This window comes from Lipotes vexillifer, unplaced genomic scaffold, assembly GCF_000442215.2.
Source record: "Lipotes vexillifer unplaced genomic scaffold, Lipotes_vexillifer_v1.1 scaffold467, whole genome shotgun sequence".
NCBI classification, from domain to species: Eukaryota; Metazoa; Chordata; class Mammalia; order Artiodactyla; family Lipotidae; genus Lipotes; species Lipotes vexillifer.
This window is the reverse complement of record NW_006788081.1, coordinates 327,124-339,162: the sequence shown is the minus strand read 5'-3', so window position 1 is coordinate 339,162 and position 12,039 is coordinate 327,124. Positions and strand designations below refer to the sequence as shown.

The window sequence follows — 12,039 nt, the reverse complement described above, 5'->3', positions numbered from 1 at the left end:
CTACCTTCTAGAGTCACAGAAGCCAGAGTTGGACAGGATGTGGCTCTAACAGTGTTTCTACTTACTAGCTGTTCACCTATTGCCTCTGCTTGTTCTAAAATCGTTTAAACACTTGCTGTGGAAGAGCAATGTTGGCTACAACACAATACTGCATACATGACACATAGTGTCCATGAAACCTAGCTGTGGTTTAATCACAGCTGCCATTTGTTGAGCGCTTTCTGTATGCGAGGCACTGAGGTCTCTACATCAGTTCTTACTGCTTTTTATTACAACTCTGCAAACTATATTCCCATTTTACAGGTGGAGAAATGAATATTAGATAAGTTGCCTCAAGCCACTGTGCTAGAAAGTAGTGAAAGTATGTAAGACTTCCAAGCCTGAACTCTGAGCTGCTATACTATCTCACCTCTACCCAGAATTAACTGTCTGAGGAACTCTTAACTCTGGTCTGACTTGATTCCAAAGATAGGGGAAAATTTTCTGGTTCAGAGCTTTATAGGTCCTGTCAGTCCTGCAGCATCCTTCCTAGAAATGATATGTGCTCTCTGTAAATGCATAACTAGTGTATACCTCCTTGACTTAGGCATGTTTTGTTCCTGAGGCCCCTACAGCAGTGTCAGCATTTACAAGAAAATCTCGTAAGGACTCCTTTTCAGTGTGTGTTAACATAATCTTATTTCCCCAGTTAAATAGGCTGCAAAAATCTTACTGTCTACTCAACTTGGCCTTTTCAGAGAAGAATAAACCTTCCTAAAAGCATAGAAAGTCAAGCAGTTAAAGGAGAATAGCTTTACATCAAATACCAGAAACTTGGCTGCATCATTTCTGGCAAGGTCCCTTATTCTCAAAAAGGCTACTTTGAAGATAGTGGTGAAGGCTGTTTGCTGCCCTCTTGTACCTCGAGATCTGCCCAAGAGGTTAATATTTCACATGTCCTAGTTCATTAGCTCAGCTGAGACAGGCATAAAGTTCCAAAGAACAAGAAAGCACATTTCTGACCTGTACAAAGTGCTGGACACTAGCAAAGACATTTATGTTGCTTTGTTCTTGATTCTCCTTAACTCGCTTTCCTGTGTCTATTTTACGTGGCTCTTTCCGGAAAGTTAATTGATATGTTAAAGTTGAAACCAGCTGAAAAAATACAGGTTAAAATCAGTGGAATTAAAAAAAAAAAAAAAAGTTAAGTGCAGCAGCATATATAGTAGGAAAGGGAACACAGATCATGTTCAGTTTGGGCCCAGAGACTTATTAGTGATGATCTTGTGTTACCGAGTCCATTTCAGTATTCATAAAATAGATACACATTCTATTCCATAGAGCTGCCAGGGTAAGTGTTTTAAGGACTTGGTAGGTTAGGTGTTTGTACCATTCCCCTTAACATTAAAAACAAGTCCTCTACCATTTGTGGAATGGGGCTACCATTAAATAAGTTCTTAACTTAAGATATTCCTTTTACCAGCATTGAGACTGACCAAGAAAATATCTCTGCTCAGGATAATAGGTAAAAAGATAGACTGGGAGGGAGGTGGCAAACATGTGTCATGATATTGCTTTAGAACCCTGTAATCATTAATTAGAATCATTGCTGATACCAATACACTCCTATTGGTGGAAAAGGTAAGGAGGAATAAGGAGGCACCAGCCAAATTTGTCCCTACACAAATGTGTCCCTATTCTGAGTATTCCAAGGTTCTAAATACTCGGATGAATCACTTTAAGTGCTAAATAAACTATAGCAGACTGTTTTCTAGTGCAAAGGACACAGTCATCTGAAGATGACTCACACAGTCTCCTGGTATACATTTCTCAGAGCCTTCTCAGAAACTAAAAAAAAAGTGTTGCAGAATCTCTCCTGGTCATCTGATTCTTGTGCCATGGAAAGGGGAAGTCCCCACATGGTTTGTATTAAGTCCAAAATCCAAGTTAGATATCTTCACTCAAATGAAGCTAATTTTATTGACTCAGCATAGTTTCGTTTACAATTTCTATTCTATATTAGGCCTTAAAAAGGAGTCAAAAATGATGGGGAGCTGTTCATGTGACCTTTTGTATATGTTTTTGAACTTTAATTAGTAATCCCTCTTTTATGATAACATCCCTTGTGTGTCTATTTCCTGATTAGTTTTTGGTCCTTGATCAGAAGAGTCCCTGAGCCTAAACCCAGTGAATGAGAAGGACTATACCTGCTGGTTGTCCTATACCCACTTGTTCCCCTTTATTAAAAAATCCCTTAGCTTAATGCAATCTAGACACTTTCTTCAGCAATGCCTAGGTTTGGGAAAGCAGTCACGGGAAATGGTAGGGCATCTTTGGGCCCCCAGGTCCCTTTTTCACGCCCAAAGCCTTTCCAAAAATCAGCTCATTATAAAACCTGCTAAAGGTTTTATGAGCACAGCTGACAATTCTGTAACATTGTTGGAAGGATTATGCATTTGAATTTTAAACACTGGATTTAAGTTGATTATTCCTACGGAGGGACCTAAGTCTGGAAGCAAGACTTCTTCTGTCTACCACATGTCAAATGGTAACTTGGACACTTGGGAAATCTGTTCTCTTTAAACCTGTGGAGAAAGGAGAATGTTTATCACTCTGGTATACACATAACTGGATGTACACTTTTGTTAAAATTTTTCGATAAACTTTAATGGTTCTTTGTAAAGGGATTTATCTTTGAGTCTTGGAGCCTATGGGCAGAATCTACCTTTCAATCTTTTCAGGGAGCATGGATACCTTGTAAATTGTACGGCCTACAATGGAGACCTGCCCTTGGCTATTACAACCCACCATACACATCCTTTTTCTTCGAGGAATAAGCTAAGATGCTAAAGGAACCTTTTCTCCCTACTTTTTTCTCCCTTGCCCCTTGTAACTTCTCATCCCCAACAGTGAAAGAATATAGTCAAAAGATACCAAGTACCTTAAAATAATCCCAGTGCTGTGAAAGGTTGTACTTCAGTATCTAACAGGAGAAATTTTTTGCTGTAAAACCAAGGTAGCACCACTCACTTTAGAGCTCTTCCATTTTGGCCCTGTCTGCCGACATCAGATTTGATACTGGTTTTGAGTTATAAGGTTGTTACATCTTGTATCACTTTTATGACTAAACCGCACACCACCATTCCCTCTCCCAAGCCCCCTCAAAGTGCTCTGTGGCACTTCTCAAATTCCATTAAAATAATCTCACTTTAGGATAAAACTTCCCATGTTTAATGAGCTAAGTCTTTTCTTGTCAGAAATAATATGCTACAGAAAAGTATGGTATTAGCTGCAAAGGTGGGCAACAAACTCTTATGCCAAGTTATTTTCCAGCCAGAATTGGAGGGGGAGGAAGGGAAAGTCTTCGGGGACAAATAGGTAACTGGGATGGGCAGGAAAATGGGGGAAAAGGGAGCTATGCTAATTTGAAAAGGGAAGGAGTCAAAACCAAAATGTTTTCTAAAAGAAATGAGAAGTATTGGGGTTTCTATCCAAGAATGAAAGAAAAGGATGTTGAAGATAAGTAGGGGTAAAATATTTGAGTCTCATATATAAAGTGAAAAAGTCTCAATCTTTGTCCTAAATGCAAGGGGAGCCCCAAGATTAAGTAGAAAAGCTTTCAATGTTATTCTAAAATTTAGGGGGCTTCATCATTTAACAACAAAATTCCGGATTATCCCAATTCAATAAACACAAGCCATGGACTGGAGCTTCAGGGTTGTCATGGGAGCAAAAACTGGCGGGAAAAGGGCTCTCAAAGAGGTGTAGGTATCTGATGCACACAGTCGGATACCCCCAAAAGGATGAAAGCAAAGTAATTGGATTTGGTCAAGAGAGCCATTAGCAGCTGCAGTTGACTTCCTGCGACTAACGTTAAGATGGACAGTCCTTTGAGGGGAAGGGGATATGAAAAGGTGGAGGGTAAGTGCCCATCAATTTTAGATGTTTAGATCATAAGATGATAACTGGAGGACTACAGGGTCACCGGAAGTGTTTTCCTTATTTCTAAGATGAGATGAGCAACTAATAAAAGAAAGGGCCCACTGGGGAGAAGGTGAGGATGCAGGAGGATGAATGTTGATGTGTCTCCTTAGATCAGAGCTTATCTCACCTCCTGACATTGTTAATGTGGGTAAATATCCTCTTGATTTGGGATACGTTCTCTGAAATTAAGAAAATTATTATTGGCTTCCTGAAATTAGGAGAGTATGGATATGACTAAGAGATTTATCATGTTGTCAGGAAGTAAATCTTGGAACCATGAAGCCAACCAAGGCACACAAGATAGAGGTGTTGTATTAGTTTCCAAGGGCTGCCATAACAAATTACAAAAAACTGGGTCACTTGAAACAACGGAAATATATTGTCTCACAGTCTTGAAGGCCAGAAGCCCCCAAATCAAAATGTCATTGGAGTTCATTCCTTCTGGAGGCTCTGAGGGAGAACTCATTCCATGTCTCGCTCTTAGCACCTGGTGGACATTGGCAGTCCTTGGCGTTCCTGATTTGTAGATGTATCAATCCCATCTCTACCTCTGTCTTCATATCACTTCCTCCATGTGTCTCTGTGTCTCAAACTTCCCTTTGCCTTTCTTTTATAGTGACATTTGTTACAGAATTTAGGACCCTCCCTAAATCTAGGATGATCCCATCTCAAGAGCCTTAACTTAAAGACACTTGCAAATACCCTTTTCGCAGATAAGGTCACATACAAAGGTTCATGGGTTAGGACTTGGATGTATCTTTTTTGGGGGGAGGTGAGGGGCACTGTAAGTATATAATAGAGCATCTCTGTAGCTAGCATGAGGCTTCCCATGTGAGACTCATCAGTGTAGTGTTTAAGGAACTCTGGCTTGGGGCCAGACAGCCTGGGTTGGAGACCTGGTTTCAACTTAGGAGCTGCGTTGTTTAAAACCTCTGTGCCTTGTTTTTCCCTCTGGAAAAATGAAATAATACTGTATCGTAATACTCATAGGGTTACCATGAACGTTCTGCAGTTAATAGAGTTAAAGGGCTAATAGTGCCTGGCCCCCAACTAAATCTTGAGTAAATAAGGCTTTGAGTCCCCTATAGTCTTCACCTGTAAATAGACTGTCTCCCCAGCCACCTACCAGTCAGGTGTCTTTCGGCAAAATTAACTACTAATGGGACTTCCCTGGTGGTCCAGTGGGTAAGACTCCGTGCTCCCAATTCTGGTAGCCCAGGTTCGATCCCTGGTCAGGAAGCTAGATCCTGCGTGTGTACTGAAACTAAGAGTCTGCATGCCACGACTAAGAAGCCCGCATGCCACAACGAAGATCCCACATGCTGCAACAAAGACCCGGCACAGCCAAAATGAATAAATAAATATTTAAAAAAAATTTTTTTTAATTTTTAATAAAAAAAATTAATGACTAAATCTTCAAATGAAATAATTCAGATAACATTAATCATACATAGATTTGCATAATTGTGTATGTATGTATTTTAAAAGACTATTAAGATTATAAAAAAGGAAGAGAGCTTTTGGGGGTGGGACGAGTGTACCAGCCCATTCATGGTCTTCACAGGATTACACCACCATGAGTGGCTTTTCTTTGCTTCAGTCTTCAGTTCACATAGAAAGTTAACCTTCCCTAGCGCTCTCAGGAGCTGTGTAGAAATTTTCACTCCTGGGAGGTGAAAGAACCTTTTGAAATGTTAGTTGACTTCTGTGTGCTAGCAATGACTTGACTTTTTTTTGTTTGTTTTACCTACCGTGATACATAGGGGAGCTTTGTGGAGCACATACCAAAGTGTTCTGAGGATAGTAATACTAAATAATAGCACAAAATATGTACAATGAGACACCTCATAAATCCATTCTTTCCCTGATATGTGCGTTAGTGTCAAAACTGGATGGCTTTTAAAATATAGTGCTTAGATAGCTCTGGAGATCATGTGCAGAATCTTAATACTTAAAAAATATTCATCTATGAATAAGATAAAATTCATAACTCTCCTCATCACTCTCTATATAGTTACATGATTTTTTGAGGAACCAGAATTTTTTTTTTTTTTTGTGGTAAGCGGGCCTCTCACCGTTGTGGCCTCTCCCATTGCAGAGCACAGGCTCCGGACGTGCAGGCTCAGCGGCCATGGCTCATGGGCCCAGCCGCTCCACGGCATGTGGGATCCTCCGGGACCGGGACACGAACCTGTGTCCCCTGCATCGGCAGGCGGACTCTCAACCACCGCGCCACCAGGGAAGCCCAGGAACCAGAATTTTTAATGCCCAATTTCAGATGCCAGTTGCCATCTTCTCAGCTCAGCATTCAATTTATTTAAACTTTGCTATGAAAACTTATTCATCTACGTGTGACACGTTTTGATCCCTATCTTTAATACTACATTTTTATGCCAAAGTTCCAACATTAATTTCTTAGCTAGATAATAACATTATTTTTTGAATTTTAATGAGATATAGTTGATTTACAATATTATATGTTTCAGATGTACAACAGAGTGATTCACAGTTTTTAAAGGTTATACTCCATTTATAGTTATTATAAAATATTGGCTATATTCCCCATGCTGTACAATATATCCTTGTAGCTTTTTTATTTTATACATAGTATCAGTAGTTTGTACCTATAATCACATTAAATGTTATCAGATATCAACTACTTAAAGAAAAATCTGGTAAATACCCTCTTTGTATTTTGGAAACTACAAAGGAAACAGTCCTACCCACTCCCCTGCTGTCAGTGTTCAGTCTAACAGAGAAGAAAAAACAAAATGAGTCTGAAGAACTATGCTCACAAATCACGGGTTGTGGGCCTATTAGGACATAAAGTCTGGGTTTGCTATATTATGATCTCATTATGCCTCTAAACTCTGCCCACAGGTGTCTGCAGCAGGTTATGTTTGTTTGAGACGTCTCCATCGGGGATCGCTGGGTGTCACTAAGTGTCTGCTGGTGCTGGAGTTGGCTATCTGCCTCCTTGCCATGTCTAACGAAGCAGAAACGAGTGCAACTAATGGTCAGCCTGACCAACAGGCCGCACCAAAGGCACCGTCAAAGAAGGAAAAGAAGAAAGGTATGGAGAAGTCCTCTTGAGGCCAATGAGGGGAGCTAGTGGTGGTTACCAGTGACGAAGTGTGATGTTCAAGGCAAAGTAAGAGCTGGCCCTTGCCTTATTTCAATCTCAGCCAAGTGTCAACTTTTCCTAAACAAGAACGTAAGACTTTGGCAGAGGAGATTGGTTCAATCCATATACAATAAGACGTATCTCTGAACTCTGTGGTTGCACCAATTTGGGTCCTGCTGGGAAGCTTTCATACATCTTGTTTGGTTGGGAAATGCAACTATCAAGTGGTACACGGTTATCTTTCAGTAACCTATATACCACTTTGCTATACTGAAGTAGCCGTTTTAGAAAAATCAAGATCTTTATTTTATGACACCCTCTTCTTTTGACCTGAAGTACCACTAGAAAGTGTCAGCATCCTTAATCATTCATAGTTTGAGAATATGCCGTGATTTCCTTGCCTTTCATGTCCACGCTTTAGAAATGGGAATGAGAAGAGAAGCAGAAGAAGTTATAAAGGTGGATAATTATCTTAGTTATTTGCAAGGGAATTTACCCACAATTCTCTTCCGCTTTATTGACAGTTCAAAAATGCTAGTAAATTGTGCAGTGGCTTATTTTTCTTTCATTAAAAAAAGAAGTATTATCCTCCTTATATTCTTTTTAAAAAATATTTTTAAAACTATGCTGAAGAATATCCCCCAATCCCATCTCACATATTCCCGTAAGTTTCCCATAACTCAGCCCATTCTGCATCTTTAAGAATTTATTTTCTCTCCGCCCCAATGCCATACACAGTTTTACACAGTGTGATTTTTTTACTCAAAGGAAGTAAGGACAAGGGTAGAATATTGCATATTTGATCAATTGTAGAAGATATTTACTACTCACATTTTTAGATCCTGGAGCATATTTGGTCATACCTGGGGCTGATATTTCAATACATTTATAAACTTTATCCTCTATTTCTTTCTTTTCTCAGGCACTGAAAAGACAGATGAATATCTTTTGGCCAGATTCAAAGGTGATGGTGTGAAATACAAGGCCAAGCTAATCGGCATTGATGACGTGCCCGATGCAAGAGGGGATAAAATGAGCCAAGATTCTATGATGAAACTAAAGGTAAAGGGGAAAAGCATACTTTGTCTCTGTCTTAAGCAAATATGCAGCAGAGGAAATGATATTAGAAGTTTGTATTTACCTATATCTCAACTATTTGAAAGAAAAACTTTTCTAATCACGTAATTGATCCAGCGGTGCTACATTTTATGAGAAGCCATGAGTTTGTTTGCATATTTTGAGTGCTGTCTAGAGACCTGATTTAATCAAGTGTAGCAGGACCCTAGATGCCTTTTCCTTTGAGCAGACCAAATTTCTGAGCCTGGAAATATTCAGGTAAAATTCAGGAGTCGGCTTCGAAACTGGTGTTCTTCAGTGTTAACCCTTTGGTTTTTTTTTAATTTTTAAATTCTAATACTGCCATGCTGTGAAACTAATTAAGGAAGTAATACTCATTAAATAAGACAAGGCCTAGATGGAACATCTTTGAATATGTTTGAAGATCTTCTGGTCCAGTCTTCTTGTTTTTGCCAATGACTATTCGGAGGCCAAGAGAATGAGGACTTGTCCAAGTTCACAGAGCTAACTAGTAATTGTCTGGCTCCATGTCTTCTATTTCATCCTGCTGCCTCTTACGAAAGATGCCTAATCCTCTCATAGATGGTAAACGAAGCTGAAAACAAAGCTGATTGCCTTAAAAAATTTTAGAATCAGAAGCATCATAGGGTTCTTTTAACTAGATTTTTCTTGTTTTCCCAATTTCATCAGGGAATGGCGGCAGCTGCTCGGTCTCAGGGACAACACAAACAAAGGATCTGGGTCAACATTTCTCTTTCTGGAATAAAAATCATTGATGAGAAAACTGGGGTAAGGATTCACTTTCACTGACACCTTTCTGACCACCTGAGTCTGACAAATAATTTGTGACATAAATTTCAGCTCCCCTTTTCCCTTTTCAAAATTCTGTAGGGGAAAAAAAAAAAAAATTACATATTACTGTATTTCTCCAGAAGTAACAGGCAAAAAACAGATAGGGTAGGAGGTGAGGGGTCAAGATACTTTATTTTGAAACTTATTTCCTATAATAGATGCGAACCTCAAGTCTATAAGTCTAACCTAAACACCGGTATGCCATAGATATCAGTTAGGTATTTTTTGGACCAAGATATACAGCACGAGATCAGTCCTAACCACTGGTTTGTGATGCTATCATAGATCTATGTATGGGTCTCATTTTAATATAAGGTCATGGGTGAACTTACTGGCTAACCAAACATAGAATACTATCTGAAACACATCTTCCTTTTTATCTCCTTCTCTCTTTTCCCTTCCTCCTTACCCCATAGATGTAACCTTGCTCATTTTTTGTGGTTGCTCTTATTCTATCACATGAACAGTCTTGCTTATTTTTTGTTTGTTTGTTTGTTTGGGCCTTATCAAAAGCTATCCTACTTCAAGTCTTCTGGGACTCTTTTCCCTCTACTCAATATAGCATCATCAGATTCATCTGCTTAAAATGTTTTTCATTGCTGCACAATAGTTTATTGTGTCAGGATACTGTGGGAAGACCTCAAGTCACTATTCAGCCCTTCCTAGAGATTCCCATTATCTAATATGCAAAATCCATTGGTCAAACTTAGGGCTCTGGAACCCTGGTACACGCTCACCCGCCCTGCTGTCCTCATGCACTGCTGTCTCCACTGTCCCTTATCTTTTGACTCTTGTTTTCACAAGCCTGCCAGAGAATGGTGGCAGTTTTCCCACACAAGCATTCTCTCACTCCCAAACCTCCTAAGATGCCCAATCTAAACTTTTCAGTGGTCTTAGGTGCTTGGAAACAAAAGCCAAGACACATTCTGAGCATCTACAAATATCCATGAAGAGTTAAGCCCTACCATCTACTTGAAATGGTCAAGAGAAACGGGGGAGGGGAATAGAGGGGAAATCACTGCTAAGCCAATAAGCCCTGCCACATGAAACTCCTGTATAATGACGTGGCCATCTGTGTGATGTTAACAAATACTTGATGACAGAATTTGGTGACTTCCGGAATGTATTGGGGGTAATTGTCCCAATAATACTTAGGAGGGTTCTCTGGCCAGTCTGAGCCAGTCAAAGGATCCTTGTGAACACTCCTCTAGCTTAGTTATGCTATGCACTTGAGTTTGTTGAGTTGAGAAAGTAGACCTCCCTGGAATGCTTTAGCGGTGATGTGTTCCATCTTCGCTTTAGAAATTCTTGGTCTCCTAATCCTCAGTCCTTCCTTGCGACGTGGCATCATGTCTTTGGGATAGAGAGAATCAAGTATAGATATTTTAAGAAGGATCATTCTTTCTAGTTCTGTTTTCTACTCTTTGTTGTTAGGCTTTTTGTTTTGTTTTGTTTTCCCCTTTTGAGTCCTTCCTAGCAACGATAGATGTAGCAGGAGCCTTCAACCAGGAGTGAAAAAATCTTCAAATGTTTTAGCCTTCTCATATATGCCTTGGTATCTGATGCTTAGTTGTGCTCCAGAGAGAATCTACAGATGTTAGTTTTCTCAATACACCATTTTTGATGTTCCTTTTTTAGGTAATAGAGCACGAACATCCAGTAAATAAGATTTCTTTCATTGCCCGTGATGTGACAGACAACCGAGCATTTGGTTATGTGTGTGGAGGGGAAGGCCAACACCAGTTTTTTGCCATAAAAACAGGGCAACAGGTAAGCTCTAAGCCTTGAGGTATACCTGGAGGGGGACTTGAACATAAGAGTGTGTGTCTCTCAACTAGAGAGCTTGCTGGAAACAATTGGATGTAGGAGGACTAAACAGTACCTCAGAGGATGACTATCTTTAATTGGTCTAAGGAATCTTCTTTAAATGTCATTGATACCCATGTAGTGTGTGGCGCAAGCGTTGTTAGAACGGACCTTCTCATAAGATCATTGCTGATTTTAGAACGATAGTCAATTATTCCCAGAAATCTTGAAAGGACTTGGAAAATGATCATTGTGCTTCTTGTTTTATCTAAGTATTTTATGTATCTGAGGGTTGGGATGGGAGTGGTGGTGATCTTCCACAAACCCGGGGAGGGTAGGAAGGAGCTTTAAGAGAAAGGAAGGAAACATTACTAATCAGAACTGATGGGGGACAAAGGGAAGAAAATAGTAAGATTAAAATACTGATAAAGATGCTTTCTCTTGCTTCAGGCTGAGCCACTAGTTGTTGATCTTAAAGACCTTTTCCAAGTTATCTATAATGTAAAGAAAAAGGAAGAAGAAAAGAAAAAGGCAAGTACTATCTAATACAGGCTCTATTAGACTTAATACAACATTCAAGACCATGTCTAAACATTATTGGAACACATGGCCTGCCTGGAGTGTTGGCGTCTACGTGGCTCTTCAAAGTATAGAAAGTGATATATTTTTTTGTTCTTCCCAATAGGGCAGTGTTTGGATGTTATAGTTAGGCCCTTCTGATTTCTAGTGCCTGACTCTTGTATTCTCTCCCTATAAACTTCACACTGATTCCAGGACTACCAGGTCCAATAACGCTATTCAAATCCAGTATTGACATGAAAAGGGGAGGAGAATGTAGGGCAGAAATAATATGCAAGACTCTCTCTTGCTTTCTCTTTGTGAGCCCGCAGGTATATTTATTCCTTTATTTAATTCTCTTTAACTATAATTTACTAAGATCACTGAATTCGTGTCTTTCTTTTTAGACGGAAGAAGCCAGCAAAGCAGTAGAGGTAAAACAGCATCTTTACTTCTCGTGAATTGCACGTGTGATGTGTATAAGCCCTTGTTTGCCACCTGCCCAAGCAGGCTTCCCTCCTAGTTTTATTGCTATGTGTTCATGACCCCTCTGGTCATAGAAGATGTACAGTTGAATGATTAGTGTCAAAATCTTAACTTCTTAGCAAGTTAATTAAACTTAGCAAGTTAATTAAACTAGGAAATTAAACTGTGTAGGG

At 39.6% G+C, this 12,039-nt stretch overlaps 1 protein-coding gene across 1 annotated transcript in view; it reads left to right on the top strand.

Moving 5' to 3' along the window:
- The window catches only part of DAB2 (DAB adaptor protein 2), a 52,038-nt gene that overhangs the window by 23,144 nt on the left and 16,855 nt on the right, over positions 1-12,039 (top strand). The window contains exons 2-7 of the mRNA XM_007461240.1: positions 6,844-7,036; positions 8,010-8,149; positions 8,855-8,953; positions 10,655-10,786; positions 11,273-11,353; positions 11,788-11,814. Of these exons, the coding sequence (XP_007461302.1) occupies positions 6,946-7,036; positions 8,010-8,149; positions 8,855-8,953; positions 10,655-10,786; positions 11,273-11,353; positions 11,788-11,814 (570 nt within the window). The 5' untranslated portion in view covers positions 6,844-6,945. The remainder of the gene's footprint in view (positions 1-6,843; positions 7,037-8,009; positions 8,150-8,854; positions 8,954-10,654; positions 10,787-11,272; positions 11,354-11,787; positions 11,815-12,039) is intronic.